At 36.8% G+C, this 21276-nt stretch overlaps 1 protein-coding gene across 9 annotated transcripts in view; it reads right to left on the reverse strand.

Moving 5' to 3' along the window:
* The window catches only part of ABLIM2 (actin binding LIM protein family member 2), a 137930-nt gene that overhangs the window by 44900 nt on the left and 71754 nt on the right, over nt 1–21276 (reverse strand). For 8 of the 9 annotated variants that reach the window (XM_048943523.1, XM_048943516.1, XM_048943519.1 and 5 more), the window contains exons 7-10: nt 11906–11993; nt 8491–8549; nt 4719–4796; nt 716–862 (exon numbers count right to left, since the gene is read on the reverse strand). In XM_048943523.1, the coding sequence (XP_048799480.1) occupies nt 716–862; nt 4719–4796; nt 8491–8549; nt 11906–11993 (372 nt within the window). The remainder of the gene's footprint in view (nt 1–715; nt 863–4718; nt 4797–8490; nt 8550–11905; nt 11994–21276) is intronic. The other variant, XM_048943518.1, reaches the window with a different exon arrangement.

Here is a 21276-nt window from a genome sequence, read left to right on the forward strand (position 1 = left end):
GCTTCCATACTAGATAGTATATATCCTACAAATATATGCAGTGTTTCTGAAAGGTCAAATTTGTAGAAAAGTATCTCAAATTATAGAAGAAATTAGAAATTAAAAAAAAAAAGTAGATATAATGAGAGAAGAAAGGCTAACTTGTATGACAGGAGTTATATACGAATGTTTCACACACACACACAAAAACCCAACCAGAATTAGGATTAATAAGATTACCATAAATTAGATTTCATTAACACAAATTGCTTAACATTAGCTCTGCATATGAATAGATCAAAATACATGCATGACATGAGGACATGTGAGTTGAACATTGTTTTGTTACCAAAACAGCAACAGTACACTTAAAAAAAAAAAAAAAAATCATGAGAGTTGTTTGGCTTTGCTGCTGATTCCTGCATTTTGATTAGCAATGGATCTTGTTTCCTACCATGTGATGTAGAACTACTCCCTTCAAAGAAAAGCATATTTTAATTACACATAATCTGTTTAAAAAATGATCACAGAATGTAATTCTTTAATTTCCATGAACTAAAAAGTGAGATGAAAATTTTCTGGAAGGCTAAAATACTTTGTAAATGAATGGATGACATGAGTCAATTAATTAAAACCATAAAACATTTTTAATTCTGCACATTTTAGTGTTCAACAATGTTTAATGGTGCACATTAAATCTCAAATTCATATTAAAAAAATACCCATGTTTCAGTACCTCCCCGTAACTATGCCTGTCATCTGAAGAGTAACTGATATATGGAGAATAGGAGATCATATCTGGGCGGTCAATGTTATAGATGGCTTTATTTTTAGGAAGAGCAGCCAAATCCCTGTAGTCAAGAATTTCATCTCCAAGCTTTGCCTATGAAAAGGAGGAAAGAAAGCAGTAAGAATAAGAATGAATATGATCAGGAGGCAATCAGAAAAGGACAGATATATGTAGGTAGAAGAGTTGTCATCATAGTAATAAACTACTTTCCTACTTGGACAAATTTAGGTATATTTAGTACATAATGCTAACTTTCACTGTTGCTTTCTTCTTAATATATCAGTGCTTTTTGTTTTTATTTGTCACTTACATTAATACTACCATTAGGAGGAGCGTGGTATGGTCTCAGTTCCCTTGGTTATATTCTGATTGTTAGCTGCACAAAGAGACATGTAGGCTTTCTACAAGTCATTGGAGAAAACATTCTACAAGACACTGCAGATTTCCACAGGCAAAACCACCTTCATTTTAAAGTTGTTTTGGTGTGCAGGGCTCCCCTATCATAAGCAGAAGTGAATAATCAAACGTGTATTTCCAACATATACTCTCCAGATGCTGACAAACATCAGTCACATCTTTAATTTCTTTCCAGTCAGTTACACCCCCCAACTTTATCTCCTTTCCTGACTGTTTCTAGGCAGTCCTTAATTATGGGTCAAAAGCCAGCAGAGGGCTCTCTGCCAGACATTTTACTCCCCATTCTCTTTGTAGTATCATTATTCTAAAAGTAAGATTATCAAATGCCATATTTTCACAGATTATCTCTAGGATAACAGTTACTTGCATCAAAGCTGTATCCAGCATGCACTCAATTTGTAGATAGAACAACAAATCAGCCACATGGAGGGGAAAAATGGGAGTGTAATTCTCTAGTTCCTACCTCAGGCTTTGCAAATGATCAATTCTTTGTTTTTTTTAGCATTACAATGATGACTGAATGTCACAGTTCTCTGAGCATCTCAGTATGATCAGCTGTCAAACTGCAATCATGTTTTCCAAGTGCAAAAAATATGAAAGTGTCAAGGATTGGTGTGGAGTATATATTTTTTTTGTATGAGATAAGAAGTTGAATAGATTTTCTAGGGAAGTTTTCCATTAGGTTAATCATGCAGAAGAAAAGCAGCATGTCAACTTTCATTTCTCTCTTTTCCTGAAACAGTGCATGAATTTGTGCAAACACAAGCAACACAGAAAGGAGGAAGATTCTTCTTAACTAAGGAAGCCACTATAACCACCATATATTTTTAAAACTAGTGACAAAATTTGTTTTAATCAAATATCTTGAAGATGACACAGTGATCTCATTTTTCTTCCAGCTACTTCAGTCACTAAAGAGCAACAAAGCAGCCCCTTAATGAAAATAAGCCAGTGGAAACCCTTTTTTGCAGGGACATGTCATTCAAAGACCAGGAGTGTGTCTGTCTGGTCTGTCCCAGGAAAAGTTTGGGAAGTGTTGTAGCCTATAAAGAAAACCAAGGAGGCTGTGTAAGTTTATTTTTAAAAGATATCCAAGGTTGTGGAGATTATTCCAGTGAATTCAGAGAAGTTCAGAATTGGAAACGTGAATTACAATAGTTTTATCCCGCCTCTCCATGTAGCAAAGTGCAATGTGAGATCCTGCCATAAGGCTTAGAATTATCAGGAATAAAACCTACTTGTAAAATTTCTTCCCCTTTAAACATCCTAATATAGCCAAATCTAAATGAAAAAACACCTTAGAGATAGTTGCTTTCTAAACACTCCAGCATGCATTTTTTATTTTACTTGTTTTACCTACTTTCAAAATCTTGGGCGGAATTTCAATACTCTAGAGAAGACTCAAATTACAGCTAAGAGGCTTTAATAATCTGATATTCTGGACTCTGTTAAAACCATGCTCTAAATTTAGAGTATCTTTTTCATTTGGAATATTTACTTTTACAATCTTATAATAGCAAATATGATTGTGTATAAAAATGTAACAATTTCTGTGCCTAACAGAAGCATGTACAGCACAGCTTTGTAACCTAAACTAAATCTTCCAGTTAGGTACATCACTGAAGGAACTTCCTAATTTTCCTTAGAATTTAGATGAGTATAAATAAGAGCTTTTATTTAGGCCCTATTTAATGACTCAAGCTAGACATTAACTGGAAAAAAAAAAAAAGTGGTATGCAGTGAATCAGGGAATGTCTGCAGTAGAGGAAATTTCTGTCTGGATATAATCTAGCCATCACTATAGCTAATTAAAAGATTCCCATTAACTTCAAAAGGCATTAGCCAATGCCCTCTCAGAACAAAAAGCCAACACAGACTGGTATCAACAGAAGAAAAAAAAATAGATACACAGCTCTAGTAGATGGCCTGCATGAGCCATACTCAGGTTAAAACAAAACCTACTTTCTAAATCGTTGCATAGCAGGACAGTATGCCATGACCCAAAAACATGTCACCCACAAAATGCTGCATTTAGAACCATCACACTTGATGCCTTTGAAAGAATTGTACCACAAATTCATGGTTTAACTGAGCTTTAACCATTCTCTTTAAATGCTCTTTTATTGAACGTAATATTTCTAAGAGCTCACCAGCTGTTGAGGTACAGCTGTCATTTGCTGTCATGACAGAAATCCATGTATGAAAGTTACTGTCTTGTGTGTGCTTTCCAACCTGCTCTGCCTTCCTTGATCTTTGTTAGCAATAGAAACTTTAGACAGTTGAGTCTTTTTCCTGAGTTATTCTCTAACAATTAAAACAGAAAAACATTTTATAGATTATTTTATATCTGAAGATAGTCTCAAATCTGACTGAACATATATCTGTGTACCCATTAGCACCAAAGAGGAGAAAGAAAAACGTGGCTGGAGAGGGGCAGGACCAAGTGTGAGAGGGGCCTTTCTTTTAGTGGCAGCATAAATTCATATTTGGTTAAAGCAATCATGAAAGTGCTCAAAGCAATTGTATTCAAGTATATTTAAAGCTGTAATCACACACACTAAGACAAACACTACCACCTATTACTAAAAGTACATAAACCTTAGAAGAATGCTATTGCTTCTAAAAACAGTGATGTGGCACATGTCCGGAGAGAGAGACCAAAAGAAAATGCTGAAAGAAAACATTTACATAACACTAGTCCCCAGCACAATGAACTGCTTTCACAGAAGTTGTGGCAATGACTGTTTTTTGTTTTTTTAAACTGGGAATAATCCCCAGCATGCATCTACACAGAGCTCAACTGGAAGGAAAAGTTAGAAGTACTGATGGCCATTTAGATAAGGTGCAATTCCTACACTTCCAGCAAAGTCTCACTCATATAAACGGTTATTTTATTCAAAATAATATCTATTGAAAGAATGAGGACAAGCTTGGCTCCGAGGCCAAGTTTTGCTCACCTCAGTGTAATAAATACAAACTCTTAATGTTAGTATAATAAAGCCAATCACATCTCCAGCAATTCCCTTAGGTATCATTCAGTGAGAATGACCTACCTTCCCCAGGGATACTGGGACAAAGAATGGTCCTGGGAATGCTACATGTTTCTATATACTAGTTATCAAACTGAAGTGGTCACGCATGTAATCTACTGTAGCAATTACTACAACTGGGATACATTCAGCATAAGCTTCTACTGTATTTGTTCAGTTTTTAAACCCTCTCTGAACTTTCCAGAGTTGGTATTTATTAGACCATTTGGTGTTTATACACACCAAAGATCCTCTCAGTTTAAGAAATGGAATTTGTTGAGGCCTGAGTCCTGCAATCACACACACGTGTTCTCACACGCAATCAGATGCAGGCTCAGGGGCTTGACTTGGGCAAGTAGTATTCAAATTTAAACCTGTAATCTACCTGTGGGCTGTAGCATTTACTCAGAATATATTTTTAGAAAGTACTGTGGTAGTTTAGTTCCTGTGGTATGAACCATACGCTACTGGTAGCGTAAATGCTGTAAAGACAAAATACTCACATAGATCACACGGCTTGGGGAACCCGATGTACTTGAAGCAGGTACAGAAATTATACTCTCAGAGGAAGTCCTTGTTTCCTATGGCAGGAGAAGAGATATGAAACAGAAGAAAAAGAGAGAAAAGAGGGAGCCATTTCTTTGTGTGTAACCTTCACCAGTCAAAATAGTGAGTTATAGTGAGCTCAAAATGGACAGGTATGTCCAAAACTTGAAAAAACATCTCTACTTACAGACAGTTTGAAAACACAAAATGATTTCATATACAACTTACTCCTCCCCCTACCCTTCAGAAGGGGCTGGGCTTCCACAGAGACCTTAGGATGCTATTGGAGATAAAATTTAAGCTGCAGCAGCTTTTTGGATCATGAGATGATTTGTTTGTAACATTTTCACTCCACCATTGTAACCTCAAACTGATGTAGCTGCTTCTGGAACACATCACTGTACTGCATCACTCACAGCAGTCTGACATTCTGTAGAACATACTGAGTCAGACACCCAATAGCTTTGCTTTCCTTCCCCTAACAGTAAGAGATTAATTTTAAAGCAGGTAGTTTTGCTCTGTTTTCAATCATTACAGCATCCAGTGACAGCAAATATTGCTTTTAGTTGATTCTTTCGTGATGAAAAATATAATTACTTGTAAATAAAAAAAGAGCTTTGAGGCACATCGGTATCAACAATGACTCAATAGACTTGATGCTCATAACTGACGTTCAAACAAATCTTAGTAAGAAGACCATGTTTTCATGCCCTCGTCTTATCTCTAGATGCTCATTCATCATAAAATACTTCTTCTCACCTCTGAAGAAACCTATTCCTGATTGCAAAAAGTATGCATTTTGCCATTTGCTCACAATAATTTTTATTTAGTGCTCCACCAAATGCTTCTTACGTGAAAGTCATAACTGCTCAAACCCTTAAAAGGGATTTAGCATTATTAAGCTTCCAGGTCAAGGTAGCATCCTACTACTTCACCTTCTCTTGGAATATTCGCTAATTTTTAGAAGACATGTGTGAAGGCGTCTTATCTCAGAAGTGTATGACAGGCATTAACATAGGATATATTATGAAGTTTGATGACATAGAACTTTAAAACAAGTATCTAGTACTGGAACTCCTTACCAAGCAGAGAGTGAATGGCTGCTTCATACAATCATAGCTACAGAGAAAGGTGAACTGTTCATTGTAAAGTTAAAATTGTTTAATTGCAATCGCTAAATGTTTTCACAGGAAACATGAATTTTTAAGTATGATATAGCAAGAAAGAATGACTAAAAGAAAAAAAAATTCATGAGTCATACAAAAGAAGTAATTTTCATTGCTTCAGTGTACTGTATTAGCAGAATGAACAAACTCAGCAATCATAACTACCCTTCCACAGACCTTTAGCATAAATTAGTCTGAGACTATATGTGTGGAGATACTCAGCCATATTAAAAATATTTCTATTTTATTGAAATGTGTGACTGGGATTTTGGCATTTTCTTCCTCTTATTTTCAGAAGGTTCTGGACAAGCTCAGGAATTCCAGGAGCCAGAATCAGGCATAGATATCAGTACAATATAGCTATATAGTTATTACACCAAAGCAGAAAAGATAGGATGCCATTTTCTTTTCAAGAAAACTATAATTCATTACAGCTTCTACTTTTGCAATCAAAGTGCAGAGTCTCATCTTTGAGAGGTATTCTTATTCTATTCAGCTACTCCCATAAAGTCTCACATTTTTATTCCTGGTGATTTAAACCTGCTCATTCTACATCTCACACATTCTGTATTCTCTTCATGATCCATTACCCCTTTTACCACCATCAATCCATACCACTGCACATAACATTCCATCTTTTGCCACAAAAACTTGCATCTCACTGGACTCTTTTGCTTTTGCTCACTTCTTTTCTGCATACTACTTATTTCTTCTCTTTCTACTCTGATTTCTTCTGTTGTTTCCAGCTTTGTCTCTTCTGCTTGCAATCTCATTCCCCTAATGTTTTTCTTCTCACTGTCACTCTCTTTCACAACTTCCTTCTCTCCTTCCACTCCATCTCCAAAGTTTAGGGGTGTGATGCCACTTACTCCTTCTCTCTTTGTCACCTATTTCAGTTGCATGCTGTGTGAATGTCTATGTAAAAACACACAGAGAATACTTTTAAAAACAACACTCTGCAAAGATTGACCAGAAAACTGATCAACTGCTGTATCCCATTCCCAACTTCACCACTTAAGTATGCTGCAAATTCTATCACTACCCTCTTTGAAACAGCATCCTTTCTTGTTTTTTGTTTGTTTTGGGTTTTTTGACTGTTTCATTAATGAGTCTAAGTATCAGAAAAAGAAATAAGAGAAGGAAACACCAAAGTAAACGAAAAAAGGGGAAAAAAATCGTGTTCAGAAAATTCTTTGAGCTTTTTTTTTTTTTTTTGTACTCAGGCTAAAGTCCCTCTGACTTTCAGGTACAGACAACTTCCCCTGCTGAGGAAAGGGCATACTCCCAGTGCTCAGCAAAGATGTGTTACACATGAGAACTCAGGACAACAGAGTCCACTGTCTATCATTAAAGGAGGAAAAAAAACCCTACTACATTTCCCATAAAGTACATGGGGTTTTAGTCCTGCAATTTCAGGTACTCAGCCAGAATAAAATCCTCAGGGAGCCTGAAATACTGCATAGTAATATTAGACTAAATCAGCAGTACTTATTACAATGAAGTCCTTTTACAATAAAGTTTTTTTTTATTATTCTGAAATGCCACTTATTTGATATTCAAAGATTGCCAAGGAATACCCAAGCAATCATTTCCCAGCACATGGCTACAAAAACTACAGCCACGATCTTTCAGGGTAAAGCCCAAAACAATATTTTTTCAAAACTGTAATTTAGAGCAAGTGGCACTTGCTAACACACTAGATTTGTAAACCCTCTTTTTATAGCTGCTGCCTGCTGCTCTGACTTGTCCCATGTGACTTGTGTTCAAGACTCGAATCAAAGCAAAGCTTTTTTGAGCAGGATACCAAGGATACCACTTGAAGCATCAGAGAAAAGCAGAGCTGGAAAGCCCTGCAGTTGGCCCCTGCATTAAATGAGATAGCTGCATCTCAGTGCCACCACTTCAGAGAGATCATTTCCCCAGCAACAGATTAATTCTTCATTTCCTACAGGCAGCTTATTCATCTGCTAGCCCTGTAATTAACGTTAAAGTTGCCAGAACACTCCCCCTTTCCCCCTGAATAAAGACAGATGCACAAATCATCCAACTTAAGGAGGTATCCAAAGCCAGAGATTAAATTAAGTTGGGGCTGGCTTGCCAATTTTTTACATGCAAATAATAAAAATGAAATTCCAAAGAGAGGGTGGGTTTTTTATTTTTGTTTTTGGCATTCATTTATTTTTTTTCTTGTAAGAACAAATGAAGTGAAAGTCCTCTGATCTTTTAAGTGCAGAGCCACATAAAAAAAGGTCATGCACTGATCATGTCATAATCAGAAATTAATTTTTTTTTCTTTATTCATATTTCCACATTTTTCCTTGTTCACCTTATATGTACTACTCTTAGCTCATGGCTCTCCTTAAGCTGTAGCTTTAATCATAAGTAAAACCAGAATATAAAGTGCTTCTCTAATCTGCTACATTTTTGCCATTAAAGTTTTAAATTCCAGTATTGTAAAAGTTTGAAACCCTTCCTTTGCTCCTGCTGAAAAAAGTTAAAAAAGAAGAGATTGAAACTAATATGACAACAAAGTAGTACTGAGTAAAAAAATAAGGTAACTTACCTTGTTTTTTTCTTCAGTCTTGGCAGCCTGTCTACAAGCTGGATGCCAGATGGATGTACCTGGAGAGTAAGTTTAAAGTTGTGCTTAATTTGGTTCCCTAATAAGTGTTTTTTATAGGACAACATGCTGACTGATTCCACTCCAGTCACAATTCTGTGCATACTTCCAAAGTTAAAACTGACAACTTCTCCATGCTGGTAAGCCTGGACATAAAAATTTTAAAAACTAGATGTGCTTCAGAAAGATACATGTTTTTCAGTACGCAAAATAAAAATCAAAGCCTAAGAATCATTATATGGGACCACTGTAGCTCTTCTGGCCCAATCTGCTGCTTGCAGAGGGCCACATTCCAGCTGCAGCTTAGAGCTGTGCTAAGTTGGGTTCTGAGTACCTCCAAGGATGGAGACCCACAGCACTTTTGTGCAAACAGTTCCACCTTCCATGGTAATTTTATATTTCCTTATATGAAGTTGGAACTTCCAGTTCTCTTGTTATGCATATTCACACTCAGGAATAGCACTGTGACATTTAAATAGCTGAAAATTCAGTCCTTTTTTTTCAAAATTCCGCATTGTACTGACATGCAATACATGCTTGTGTCATATAAATTAAATACTAAAGAACTGCTTAATTCATGGGAATACCCATCCTAGACAAAAAAGAAAATACATGAACCAATTCTATACTTCGTGTATCTATTGATGAGAAGGGTATGAACTCCAGAGATATCTGTCTACATAAGTGTGAAAAAGAAACTGAGTAACATAGGAGTTTTGAATCTGTCAGAAAGAAGTAAAAAAAAAGTCAACAGCTGAACTATTCAATACGTTCAACACTAAAACGTGTCACATTGGAACAGGCTGCCCAAGGAGGTTGTGGATGCCCCATCCCTGGAGGCATTCAAGGCCAGGCTGGATGTGGCTCTGGGCAGCCTGGTCTGGTGGTTGGTGACCCTGTACATAGCAGGGGGACTGAAACATTGTGGTCCTTTTCAACCCAGGCCATTCTATGATTATGATCCTATGATACTCATTGTGTTCAGTGTTCAGTGGAAGTGCAACGTGCGTTCCTATACAAAATAAGGATTTATCTGTACATTTTAATAGTAAAAAATAACTTCTATGTTTATGCTGGTCTGATATATAGGACATGACACAAAATAAAGCATTTCTCCACACACTTAAATAACATCAGTACAAAGTAAGTTCTTTTGAAGTAAATGGGAAGTTGAGAACTTCTGTGTCATAAATATTAAATATTTTTACTGGGTGGAGAACACCAATAGGAAATGTTTTGTTTTCAGAGCAGCTTGATAGTTTTCTTCACCAGTGGATTTTGGAAAGAAGATAGAAACAGAAAGTCTATTTCCCAGAACGCAGGTGGAGAGCACCAGAATTTGTTTCAGAAAAATAATCCAGATGAACTCAGACTAAAGAGGTACAAGACTGTAAATTCAAACTGAATACAATGAGTTTACTAAGTTTTTGAAGTTTTCTGAGGATGTAACTACCAAAAAATGGCTTAATAGCACCTTCAAATTCATGCTAGCTTATGCTCCAGTTATGAATGTTGCCCACTGAAGGATCTTGTCCCAGAAGTCACATAAGCACAATTTTGCCAGTGGTTTTAAATAGAAATTAGGTAACTTTTTTGAATGATTTACTCCCATCTGTAGTCACACAAAACTGCCTGGGTCATTTCACCCAAAATCATCTGCTGGCTGACTACTGGAGATTTTAAGGTCTGCAACACCTTAAGTAACTTCATATTAGTTTAGTAAAGGAATGAAGAATGTTTTCATAAAACCCTGTGTTTTAGCTAACACAGTCAGGACATCTGGTCAGGCAGCCCAAATATCTAATCATAGATCTTTCACAGAATTAACACCAGTTTCTAATGGAAGCTGTTCTTCATCTGAAGACAAAAAGTGTATTAAAAAAAGTTGGTAGGAATGTTTCACGCACCAGAAAATAAAGTGATTAAGACAGTTTCTAATTAACAGGACTTGAGCACAGTTTGTAATGATTTGAACTCAAAATTAGCACAAAAACTAACAGCCATCCTTAAAATAAACTGAACTTAAAAGTTTAATTACAGTCAGGTTTCTGAGGGTTTAAATCTAGAAACAAATCCGTAGTTTGATATCTTTTTTTTAAAGCACTGATTTCCCAGGGGATTTCAGTACTGCTAAGCTACTTTGCAATTGGAAGAACCACAGCATTCTCTGGCTCTTGAGAAAGAACACATGAGCATAGACAAGGATCATTATGTCCTTTAATGAGCTAGTTCTTGTAGTAAACCAAAGCAACAATATAATTGCCATTTTGAATAACCTACTAAATTATAATCAGATCTTACTGTTGTGTTTTAAGGTCTAACTTCTCCAGCTTAAAGGATGACTTCAAAGAAACACTTCAAGAAAACTGTGGGCAATTGCATAAGTTGTAATACAGATCTGGGCAAGCATGTAATTTTGAGATAACATACAACTTTGCAGTTCCCACATCTTACTGAGTTTCTCTTTTCTATCTTGTTTTCAGTACATAAGGCCATTTAAAGACGTAGGCAAAAGCCTTCACTTCCCCTGGAGATTGACCCTATATTTAACTATGCATACCTTTTTTTCTTTGATACAGTTAAATTTTCTTTGGTACAGTTAAATTTTACTACATCTGAAATGCAGATTTAGTTTGTATCTATGCTATTTTTTAAAAAAAAAATATTATTTTTAATGAATTAAGTTACAGAGCTATTCTTCTATTATTACAGAGCTATTCTTACTATTGCAAGTAAAATTTTCTGACAAGGAAAAGTGAATTTCTCCTGTCCAAGCTTATGGTTGCCTCTGGTATTAATCTATTGTCTGGTAAGGTCTTCAGATCCATGGCATCCTCATCTCCACTTTCCAGGGGTATTTAGGTCCGACTGAAAGAAATTTAAGTAAGGATCAAGAGATTTTCTCCTTGTATGCAAACAGGTAATGGGCAAAGAACTGTTTGAAGATTTGCAGTGGCAGCTTTAGGGAACCTACTGTACTGTGTGTGTATTAACTTTAATCTAGACCACTTGTAACTGCTGAAAAAACACATTTTCTAGTAAAAGGAAAATTTTATAAACTTCACTGCCGAGTAGTTTCACCTGCTGGAAATAACTACTACTACTTCTTTCAATGATTAATACTTGCTATTGATTTAAATTAGGAGAGAAGTAATAGTGAATAAGAAGCAATGGGAGGGAGGGGAAGGAACGGATCTGTTTTTGCTTTGGTTTTGCTTTTACCTAACCTGTATGTATTGATCTTCACTTCTTTTGGTAGTTACAAAGTGAGAATACACATAATACAACTCAGCCGTGAAAGCAGGTATGGGCAAGAGGGCCATGATGCCACGATGACTGCTTTGTTTGTTTGTTTTACCTTGAAGATACATTTCTTCTCCTTCTGCAAACATCTGACTGCACCTGACACATCGTGCACAAGTAGGATGATAATGTTTTTCTCCTGCCTGTTCAGGAAAAGAAAAAAGTAGAGTAAGCATTCTAGTGAATTGTGAGACTTCATTATGAGAAGGGACTCTTTTTCCATGAACTAGAATGTGATTAGAGTAAGTCAGTTAATTTCAATTAGTTCAACAATCTCCTATACATCAACAATACCTATTTATGATTATATACATTTAACTTTATAAAATCAAACTGTGGCCTTCTCTACTCTAAGAAAATTACCACGCAATATTTAAGCTTGTGAATTTATGAAACAGAAAACATTCTTACAAAATGAACACATTTTCCATGTAAACAATCATACTGTGCAACAAGTGCAAGGAAGCTTAGGAATTACCTATACAAGGCAGGTGGGAGGCCATATCCTTGAGCACAGATTTTATACTCACTGATACTCCTCACAACACCACTATACAAATATTCTTAAAGCTCATCAAGAAATATCTTGTGCAAGGAATGTTTGTATTTGCTTCGAAAGCAAAGTGTCTTGCAGATAATGGATACAGAAGTGCATCCGTGAGAGACATGCAGCTGGGTAATAGCTCTGTTAGTTCAGAACTTACACTTTCATGATCTGTACCCTAAATTCCTCACACAGATAAACCAGTAGACAGTAATCTGTGTAACAATACCATTGTGTTCAATTGGAATGAGAATGTGTTTGCAAAAGGTTAGTAAGTCATCAATTTCCAATTACATTACATAACCCCATTAATTTCAACTTTTTCACCTCTCACTTCAGACTGTTTTTCAAGAGGAGAAGACTACCTGGTATAAAAGAGCAAGGGATCTCTAAGAAGGAGACTCTGTAACCTCTCTGGGCAACCTTTTCCACTGCTCAGCCACCCATCCAGTAAAAAACTGTTTTCTGATGTTCAGACAACTTCCTATGCTTCAGTTTCTGCCTACTGCCTCTTGTCCTGGCACCAGACTCCACTAAAAAGAGCTTGGTTTTATCCTCACTCCACTCTTCTTTCAGATACACACCCCTTTATCCAGAGTTCCAACCTACAACTCATGTGGTCTCTATATAGAACAGATCCTTGTTCGGTTCAAGAGCCCCAAAACAGGTCGTGGATAGGCTCCTATTAATCCTTACTCTTCAGAAACACCTATGGAACCACAAGCCAGACTGTGGCAACTCCTCTATGTTCTCCTTGACCCCACATTCTGCAGTGCTAGACAGAATGGCCCACAATTTTAGGCTCATGGTCAACGCCACTTCCATTAGGAACAAAAACCAAGAGACCAAGTTACTCTAAATTGAAGTTTGAATAAGAAATTGAGTTAACAATAGGGCAAAATGTTCTTATGTTGAATGTTTCATAAACTGTTAATCTGGAGAAGGTTGAAATAGCCATTAGAACTTTGTGTACCTTCAACAAGTTACTCTCAATTATTGTCCCACTATCTTTGGCAACCATTGCACCCTCCATTAAACTTCTGTTTCTTCTAAATAGAAATTTAACACTATTAATGCAAGAATGACTTCTCAGTGCTTTTCATTGAGTGAATGAAGTATTTATGATACTTATATTGGTATTTATATTGAATGGTATTTATATTGAAGAACATATTCTGACTCTGGAGGCTATTCTGCCATTCACAATGTCAAATATAGAAGCATAATAAATTTAGGTTAAAGAACATCTGTTTACTACTTCACAGCATGGTGTGAGTTGGAAGGAAAGACCACCCAGTTCCAGACCTGCTGCCACGAGCAGGGACACATTCCTTAAGGTGAAACCCATCACATCAAAATTACTATTTAAAAAAAAGAAAACAACACATCCAAACTGCTTCTTTTTACTTTTCTTTTTATAGTAATGTTTGTGCACACTGCTGAGTGTTTTCTGCAGCTTTAGAACTGGAAGATGATTGCTACTTACTATGTCAATGTAACACCTTAAATTATCATACCATTAAGTATCTGTAAAGGGTTTAAACCTCACGGGTTTTAAATTGTTTCCCTGAATACAGGTGTTTAAGGACAGAAGATTATTGAACTGTTACCATATAACTTCATAATATGTTGAAAAGAAGTATTATTTTTCTTGGAAGATTCATATTTCACAAACATTCCTAGTGCAATTCATAGTTGAATTGCATTAATTCAATAATGCAGCAGATAAAGTTCCCAGGTAAACAATATCTAAGGGAGTTCAGTTACTCCTATGCCAAAATAAACTGTCAGAATACATTCTCTTATAACCTGTACTGTAAGATGCAAACTTTTGTTACACTTCTCTTGTAACCAAAGCACAGAATACAAGACACATATATACATACATGTATACAATGCCAGACTTTTTGTCAGTATTTAAAACATTACATCTTTGTAAATGATAGATGCTAGGTAAATCTGAGATTTCAGACTTGATGCAGGAATTAACTCACAGTATTCTCAAAGGTTTATATTCTTTGCCTGATTAGATACTGTGAATTGTAATGAGACACTGGGAACTGGGTGTGTCAGGTCTAAAACAAAACGTAATCTCATTTGTCTTCATGCCAAAGGGGCTTTTGCTGGAGTCCCTCCCTCAGAGTATTTCACAGAGTTCATCTCATAGCTGAGCAATTGATTCCATCAGAATCCAGAGATGTTATATGCAGCAACTGTTTCATGTTTTCAGTTTAGTTGTAATGATGGGCTAGTTATTTTTTTTTTTGGTTATACTGATGTAAGGGATTTTAATGCAAAAAACAAATTCCTAACCGTATGTGTACTTTGCACAGTTTGAAAGCTTAGTTTGACAGACTGTTGTCCCAGTGTTGCTTGTTTAATAAAATATCAACACACTGAGAGACAACATTAATCTCTGAGAGATCTCTTATTGTTCATGCAGTAGATTATCATAGAATCACAGAATATACTGAGTAGAAAGGGACCCACAAGGACCATTGAGTACAACTCCTGGCTCCACACAGGACCACCCAAAAATCAAGCTGTATATCTAAGAGCATTATCCAACCAGTTTTCCATAAGCACTGAGCCAAAGTCTTAGTGTTCAATTTAAAGATGGGCTCACAGCAGTCCTAAAACTCAGAAAAAAGCATTATGAATCACTTCATTCTTCTTAAGTAAGAGGGACCACTTCCTATGGCAGTTCTCTTCTGTGCAGTTAGTGGAGTTTTTTTGGACAGTCAACATGAGAAACATATTCATAGATATTCTATCACATAGATAGATATATACATATTCGTAGATGACTGACAACTCCCCACACTCCTCACTGAAAGCACGAGGGCCACCACAGTGTTACTGACTGTCCCACAGCACATCAACAAGCAAACCCAAGCTTCACTGAAAGCAGGACAAGTCTTTGCAGAAATACATTTACAACCATGTTTTCTCATTAAACATACTTTAAGGCTTGAATACACAAAAGGGAGAAAGAAAAAAAAAAAAAAAGAACCTGATGTGATAAGAGTGAATCACATAATTTAAAGCACAATTTCCAGACAATTAGGGGAGTAGTCCTAGAGTCTGTAGGGAACTGAGAGCAGTAAGAACATCATGCCTGAAAATCATGCAGCATAATTTTTACCAGAAAGAATAACCACTAAAAGTTGGGTTCTAAATTAGCTGTCATCACTCAGGGAAAAGATATTACATTATTGTAGACAGCTCAGTGAAAACCTCTGCTCATTCTCTAGCAATGGCTGTGATAACTGATGAAGTCATAAAACATATAAAAGAATGTATATATTGCAATTTAAACTCTATCATAATAACACTGCTATTCTGGTGTCTCTTGCCATTGTTGGAAGTGTAATAGATGTAGTTTTTTACTGCAGGTGATGAGCAGTAACTGCTTAAGGATTGACACTTGAGGGATTGAAGGATTGGAACCAATGTGGCCCAGAGCTCAAATTGTAAACTAAGACCTAGGAAGTAGACACAAGATTTCTAATGACTCTCCCATGAGTGAAGCATAAGTACACCATTTCTCACTGTGTTGCTGACTTAGTAAAGTTATATGTAAAGAGAAGATAGAAAGTAGACAAAAACATTTAATGTGTTAAATAATTAAACTTGTAACTACTTGATTGCTGTCCTGACAGTGAAAGGAAATCTGTCTCATTATCAAAATGCATGGTAGTAACTGATGTCTTTTAACACAGGGAATCAAAAACTTGTTTAAGTGGAAAAAGACGTTAGACTGGTGTGATGAAACCATCATATTGAAACTCATTTTCTATGTTAAGGAGGCACAATGTAGATTGCTGTAATACTTCATTATTAATTAAGTCTCATTTGCTGAGATGTCTAAATCCTATCATCCTCGTATTCTAAAATCTCTAAATGAAGTCCTAACTGCAGACTACTTCGAACAAAGATAATGCAGGTCAACCTCCAAGGTTATGTGAAGGCATGGAGCAAACTGCAGGACCCAGAAACAAATTCAATAGAAGACTTGTGTCAAGGATTCTTAGTTAGAATCTTTTCACATAGAACAAATCCACTGGAGAGTTAGGTCATCACTAAAAAGCCACCTGTTCAAGCAGAGGAAAACAGAATGAAGCACAAAACAGTCTGTACCTTTGCATCAGGCAGCTTCTCACACTGAAAAGAACCAAAGATTTTATTAAACACACAACTCAACACCTGCTCCCTGTTTAAGTGGGAGTTACTATCTGTTAGAGAGAAGAAAACAATTATGTAGTAGTGATGGACAGAAGTTTAAAACTTCGATTAGACTATAAATTGTTCTCTTCTATACTTTGTCTACAGTTTCCTTAATTTCCAATAACATGGATTACATTAAAAGTCACTAAGATTTCTGCAAGCGCACTTAATAATTCAGCTAGTAGTAGCAACACCATTCAGTTTAAAGCCACAAAGAGATGTGATGTTCATCAGCCACTCACTAACAATTCTGCCATTGCATGCATGAAGTGGCACAGTATGTGAACCATACTGTCTCCATAAACTGGAATCCATTTGCTATTTTCAAATAAGTGTGATGATATTCAGAAACTAGATAAAAATTGCTGCTAAAAGTAGATGACTGTGCTCAGTTGTCATATAAAATATCTGTTCATATTCATAGCAAAGCCAGATTTTTGCTTATGCTAAAGAAGAACTTGAAGAACTGCTCAGTAGTAGTTGTATACAATAATGATTAACTTAGTAAACAGCTGCCATGTCATCTACAGATAATGAAGGGACAGGCAACATTAACCAGGCAGAGATATTTAGCAAAATACCTATTGTTCATGTTATACAACAACACCGAGAAAAGTGTGAGAGTCACAAGACAAAAGGAAAATTATGTGGAGAAAAACTGTTACTAATTCTCTTAGTCACGGTGGACCTGACTCACCACTGAGTCACTGCAGCAGTGTGCCAAGGCAAGAGAACTGTCTTAAATGGGGTTTACACCAGTGTAAATGTTGTGTAATGTTTTGAATCAATCCTTCTCCTCATCTTCTTATTGGATTAATTTCTGAACCCATCCAATGCCAAAAAACAGTCATTTGAATTGTTCAACCTATGCACCTACTGCATTACTTACAGCTTCGTATGTCTCACAAGTACAGTTGTTTCACATTGTGTCTTGGTGCTGGCTCATCCCTCTGTACTTCGCAGAGCCTTGAGACTTCCCACCCACATCTGAGTCATTTTTACTCCTTCCCACACACGTTTTATTCTTCTAGGTATAAAGTGCAGAATCAAATGTACCAAGAGGGACATTTACCTCAGAATCAGAGTACCTTATTATACGTACTGGACACTCAAAACAATAAGTTTCTAATGCTTTAGGGAGAAATAAAGAATGAATAAAAGTTTTAAAGGGAATAATTAAGAAAAAGCAAGAATAGAAAAGGCTCAGCACTATTGTAACAGCAATCTCATTCTGTGACATCTGCAAACAAGTTTTTACTAAGGAGCAATGTCAGCATTGCCACAGTCAGGCAAAAGCTGGAAAAGTTCAACAGAGCAATTTTTCTACAGAACTTCTTATACTATCTTGTAAATCAAAAAGGTTGAACATGCCTACAATCACTAATTTTGCACTCAGTTGCTTTTGTTATGCAATGACTGATCTGCCCCTTTTGTCTTTTTCTGCTCAGCTTTGCAGCTTTGCCTTGCCACCCACTGAGACTGGAAAAGGCTTCTGTTTTCCATTTGCTCAATTACCTCCTTCATTTCTTTTCAACTTCCCTCACCCACTCCTTTGAACTCACTTGTGGCCCAAGAAATCTGCAGTTGGCTCTCACTTCTACCATTCCTCGATAGGGGAGAGAGAGAAAGAAAGGAGAAAGATGACTTGCAGACATAGTCCTCTTCCTTTTCAAGCTTGCAGCTGTGGATTTAGCCCACCCTTTTCAGACATGAAGAATGAATCTAGAACCAGCAGTGAACAGCCCTGGTGAGGAAGGATGATGTATCAAATGAAGGCAGCACAGATCTTCTCACGCGGGGTGTGGTGGTCTGGGTTGCAGACACCTGAGGGCAGAAGCTGTCTTTCAATGTGTGCCTGAGCTAGGGCTGACATTTTGGATCTTCAGATGTCACTGGGACCAAAAATGCTACTGTTATGTGCAGAATGGACAGTCATAGTACTTCCTGAGAATAGGAAAGTACTGCTTTCATATTCATCAGTACATTCCTGAATACAAAAATCCTGAAAGTTGGGAGGAAAAAAAAATCCCTTTGAAATACAAGAAACGAGCTGTATAGGCTGGTTTCCTGCATTGTCAGATGGGCCAAAGCATACTCAAGATGCTTTATAAGCAAAGGCACTTGTCACTAAGTGCACTTATTGCTACACTGCTGTCACAATGACAAGAGGGAGCTGGAGGGATGCTGGTGTGATGCTAGTTGCATCATGGCTGTACTACAGGGCACTGAAGAGAAGCAGCACACCTAAGCCATGAATCAGAAGGAACACAAAGAGAGAAATCATGTGAAGGATGAGAAACTGAAGACATTCAAAATGCAGTGCTTCCCATTGTCAAAATATTCAAAAATGTTGGCAAAGATTGCAAGATAATAATGCATCACCACAGCAACACAGTGCTCAGTAGGGCACTATAAGTGGCATACTATCTGCTGTTTGTATCTGATGCTCAGAGCATACAGGCTGAATACTGAAGTCAGTGCTTTGATACAAAACTGTCATAAGAGATTAAGACAGACAAAACTAATTAATAAGCTAAATTAATTTTTATTATGATCACTTACGATAGTTAGATAATTCTACATTTTTGCATTAAAACAAAGCAGTGCTAAGCGTTCACCTGCCTTTGAAAGGTCTATCCCGGAGCCTGGAATATAACTGTGCACTAAAACTCCATCACATACAAGCCCACACAGGTACAAGTGCATAGCAACTCTGTCAGAGATCTTTTCCATCTATATGAGAGAAATTCTCACAAGAAAGTACATAACTGAAAAAAAATTAAAAAGCAGTAGTAATTTTTACCTCTGTATGAATCAGTTTCCCACAGATTTTGAACTTCTCTTTTACATTATTCAAAAATAATCTTCAGAATTCCTTACTTTGGTAAAAATCTGACAAAGCTTCAGCTATCACCAAAAAGCACCTCACTGTGCTTACTCGAGAACCCTGAAAATTGACTTACAGGGTTAAAATTCTGCAAACAGTTCTTTTCAGTATACACTAGTTCTTCCTGACTTCTGAGGAAGTGAGGTTTTAGAGGTTCAGACAATAGTAATGGATAAGCATAGCTCTGAATTTCCTTCTGGAGAGAACAGACTGTTGCAAGAGGGAAAGGGAAAAGAATGAGGGTGGGACACAGATAAGGTGAATGAACCCAACATATTGCAGTTGGTCTACAGAAAAGGTTAAAAACTAAGATTGACAGTATTTATACGCTTATTGATGGTATTTCTAATCATATCTGTTTTAAAGGAAAACATTCAGTTGACAGTTAGCACTCGCCCACCCAAGTTCAGATACAGTGCTGATGATTAACCTGCACTTGCAAACCAGCAGCCCCAGACAAACACACGTAGCACACCAAAACAGACAGCTCTCAAAGTGCAAAATGTCTTGCATCTCAGCAAGTACCAGTCATCGAAAGCTCTAGTTAACGTTTCCTACCTTCAATGGATTCCTTGGACAAGAGCTAATGCTGATTTATTTAGCTGTATCTTTTCCAACAGTTTTCCTTCTTTTCTTGTGATGGAGAGAACTGTCGTGCAGAGCAGTATCTAAGTGAGGATTAGTACAGACACTCAGATCCTTCTGCTGCTCTGACAGCCTTCTCCAGGCTGATCATGCTACAGGAAATACTTCATGCACATAGACAGAATCACTTCTACTGCATGCTTCAGCGTTAATGCCTGCATTGTAAGCTGCTGGAGCACCTTTCACACATCACTAGGTTTTGTTGTAAGTGAAACAGCAGGGTAACGGGCATTTCAGAACGAACCATTATTCCACACTGCGGGCAGAAATTCATGCACCCCGCTGTAAAGAATTAGTCTCGTCTATCTACTGTGCTGAGACTTTTGAATAGGGAAAGGGAATTGATTTACAAAGTGGTTGTGGCTGCAAACAGCTCAACCTTAAGGCAAAGCAAAAAGCAAACTACAAAAAAAAAAAAAAAGAATAAAAGATTCATGCTTTAATTAATAAGTCGCTGAGGTGTAACTGCCATTTAATTGACATATCCATAATTGACATTTCTAGCCTAATTCCTTTATAGTGCCTTCTGCATTTGTTCCTTCATTTTAAAGCAGCATATGCTTATGATGAATAGATTTTTTAAAATATTGATTATATTTTATAGACATTTACACATACATGTAAAACAGCAAAATGTTAACTCTTCCTTCCCCCATATGCTGAGTACCATGCTGCCATTTCAGAGGGAACATTTGGATCCATCTTCACATTTGGCAAGTGATATGGGCATTTTCACCAGCTCAAGTAGGATACATTTATACTACAGCCACAGCTGTAAACCAGAGCAAGGTGGTAGACAGAAGTCTAGTCAAGATTTGAAAATATCCCTCTGTCTGCAGCCCAGATCACCAATTTCAGCAGTAATTGGTTTGCATGGAAATAAGCTTCCAGAGGCCTTTCCAGAAATATATAATCCTCCAATATTTTACATTATCAGCTTTTGTGCACATTAAATTCAAAGCAACAGTTTATAGCAGTGGAGAATCATCTTGAGCATGGAGGCCTGCAACTCAGACTGGGCAGAACTGCTGCAGTTGCTTATCTAAGCAATCACATCTGATTTCCTCACAGCCTGCAATGTATTTGCAATCAAAACATCTCCAGAGGCTGTCTTTGGCTGTGA

Source organism: Lagopus muta, chromosome 4, assembly GCF_023343835.1.
Source record: "Lagopus muta isolate bLagMut1 chromosome 4, bLagMut1 primary, whole genome shotgun sequence".
NCBI classification, from domain to species: Eukaryota; Metazoa; Chordata; class Aves; order Galliformes; family Phasianidae; genus Lagopus; species Lagopus muta.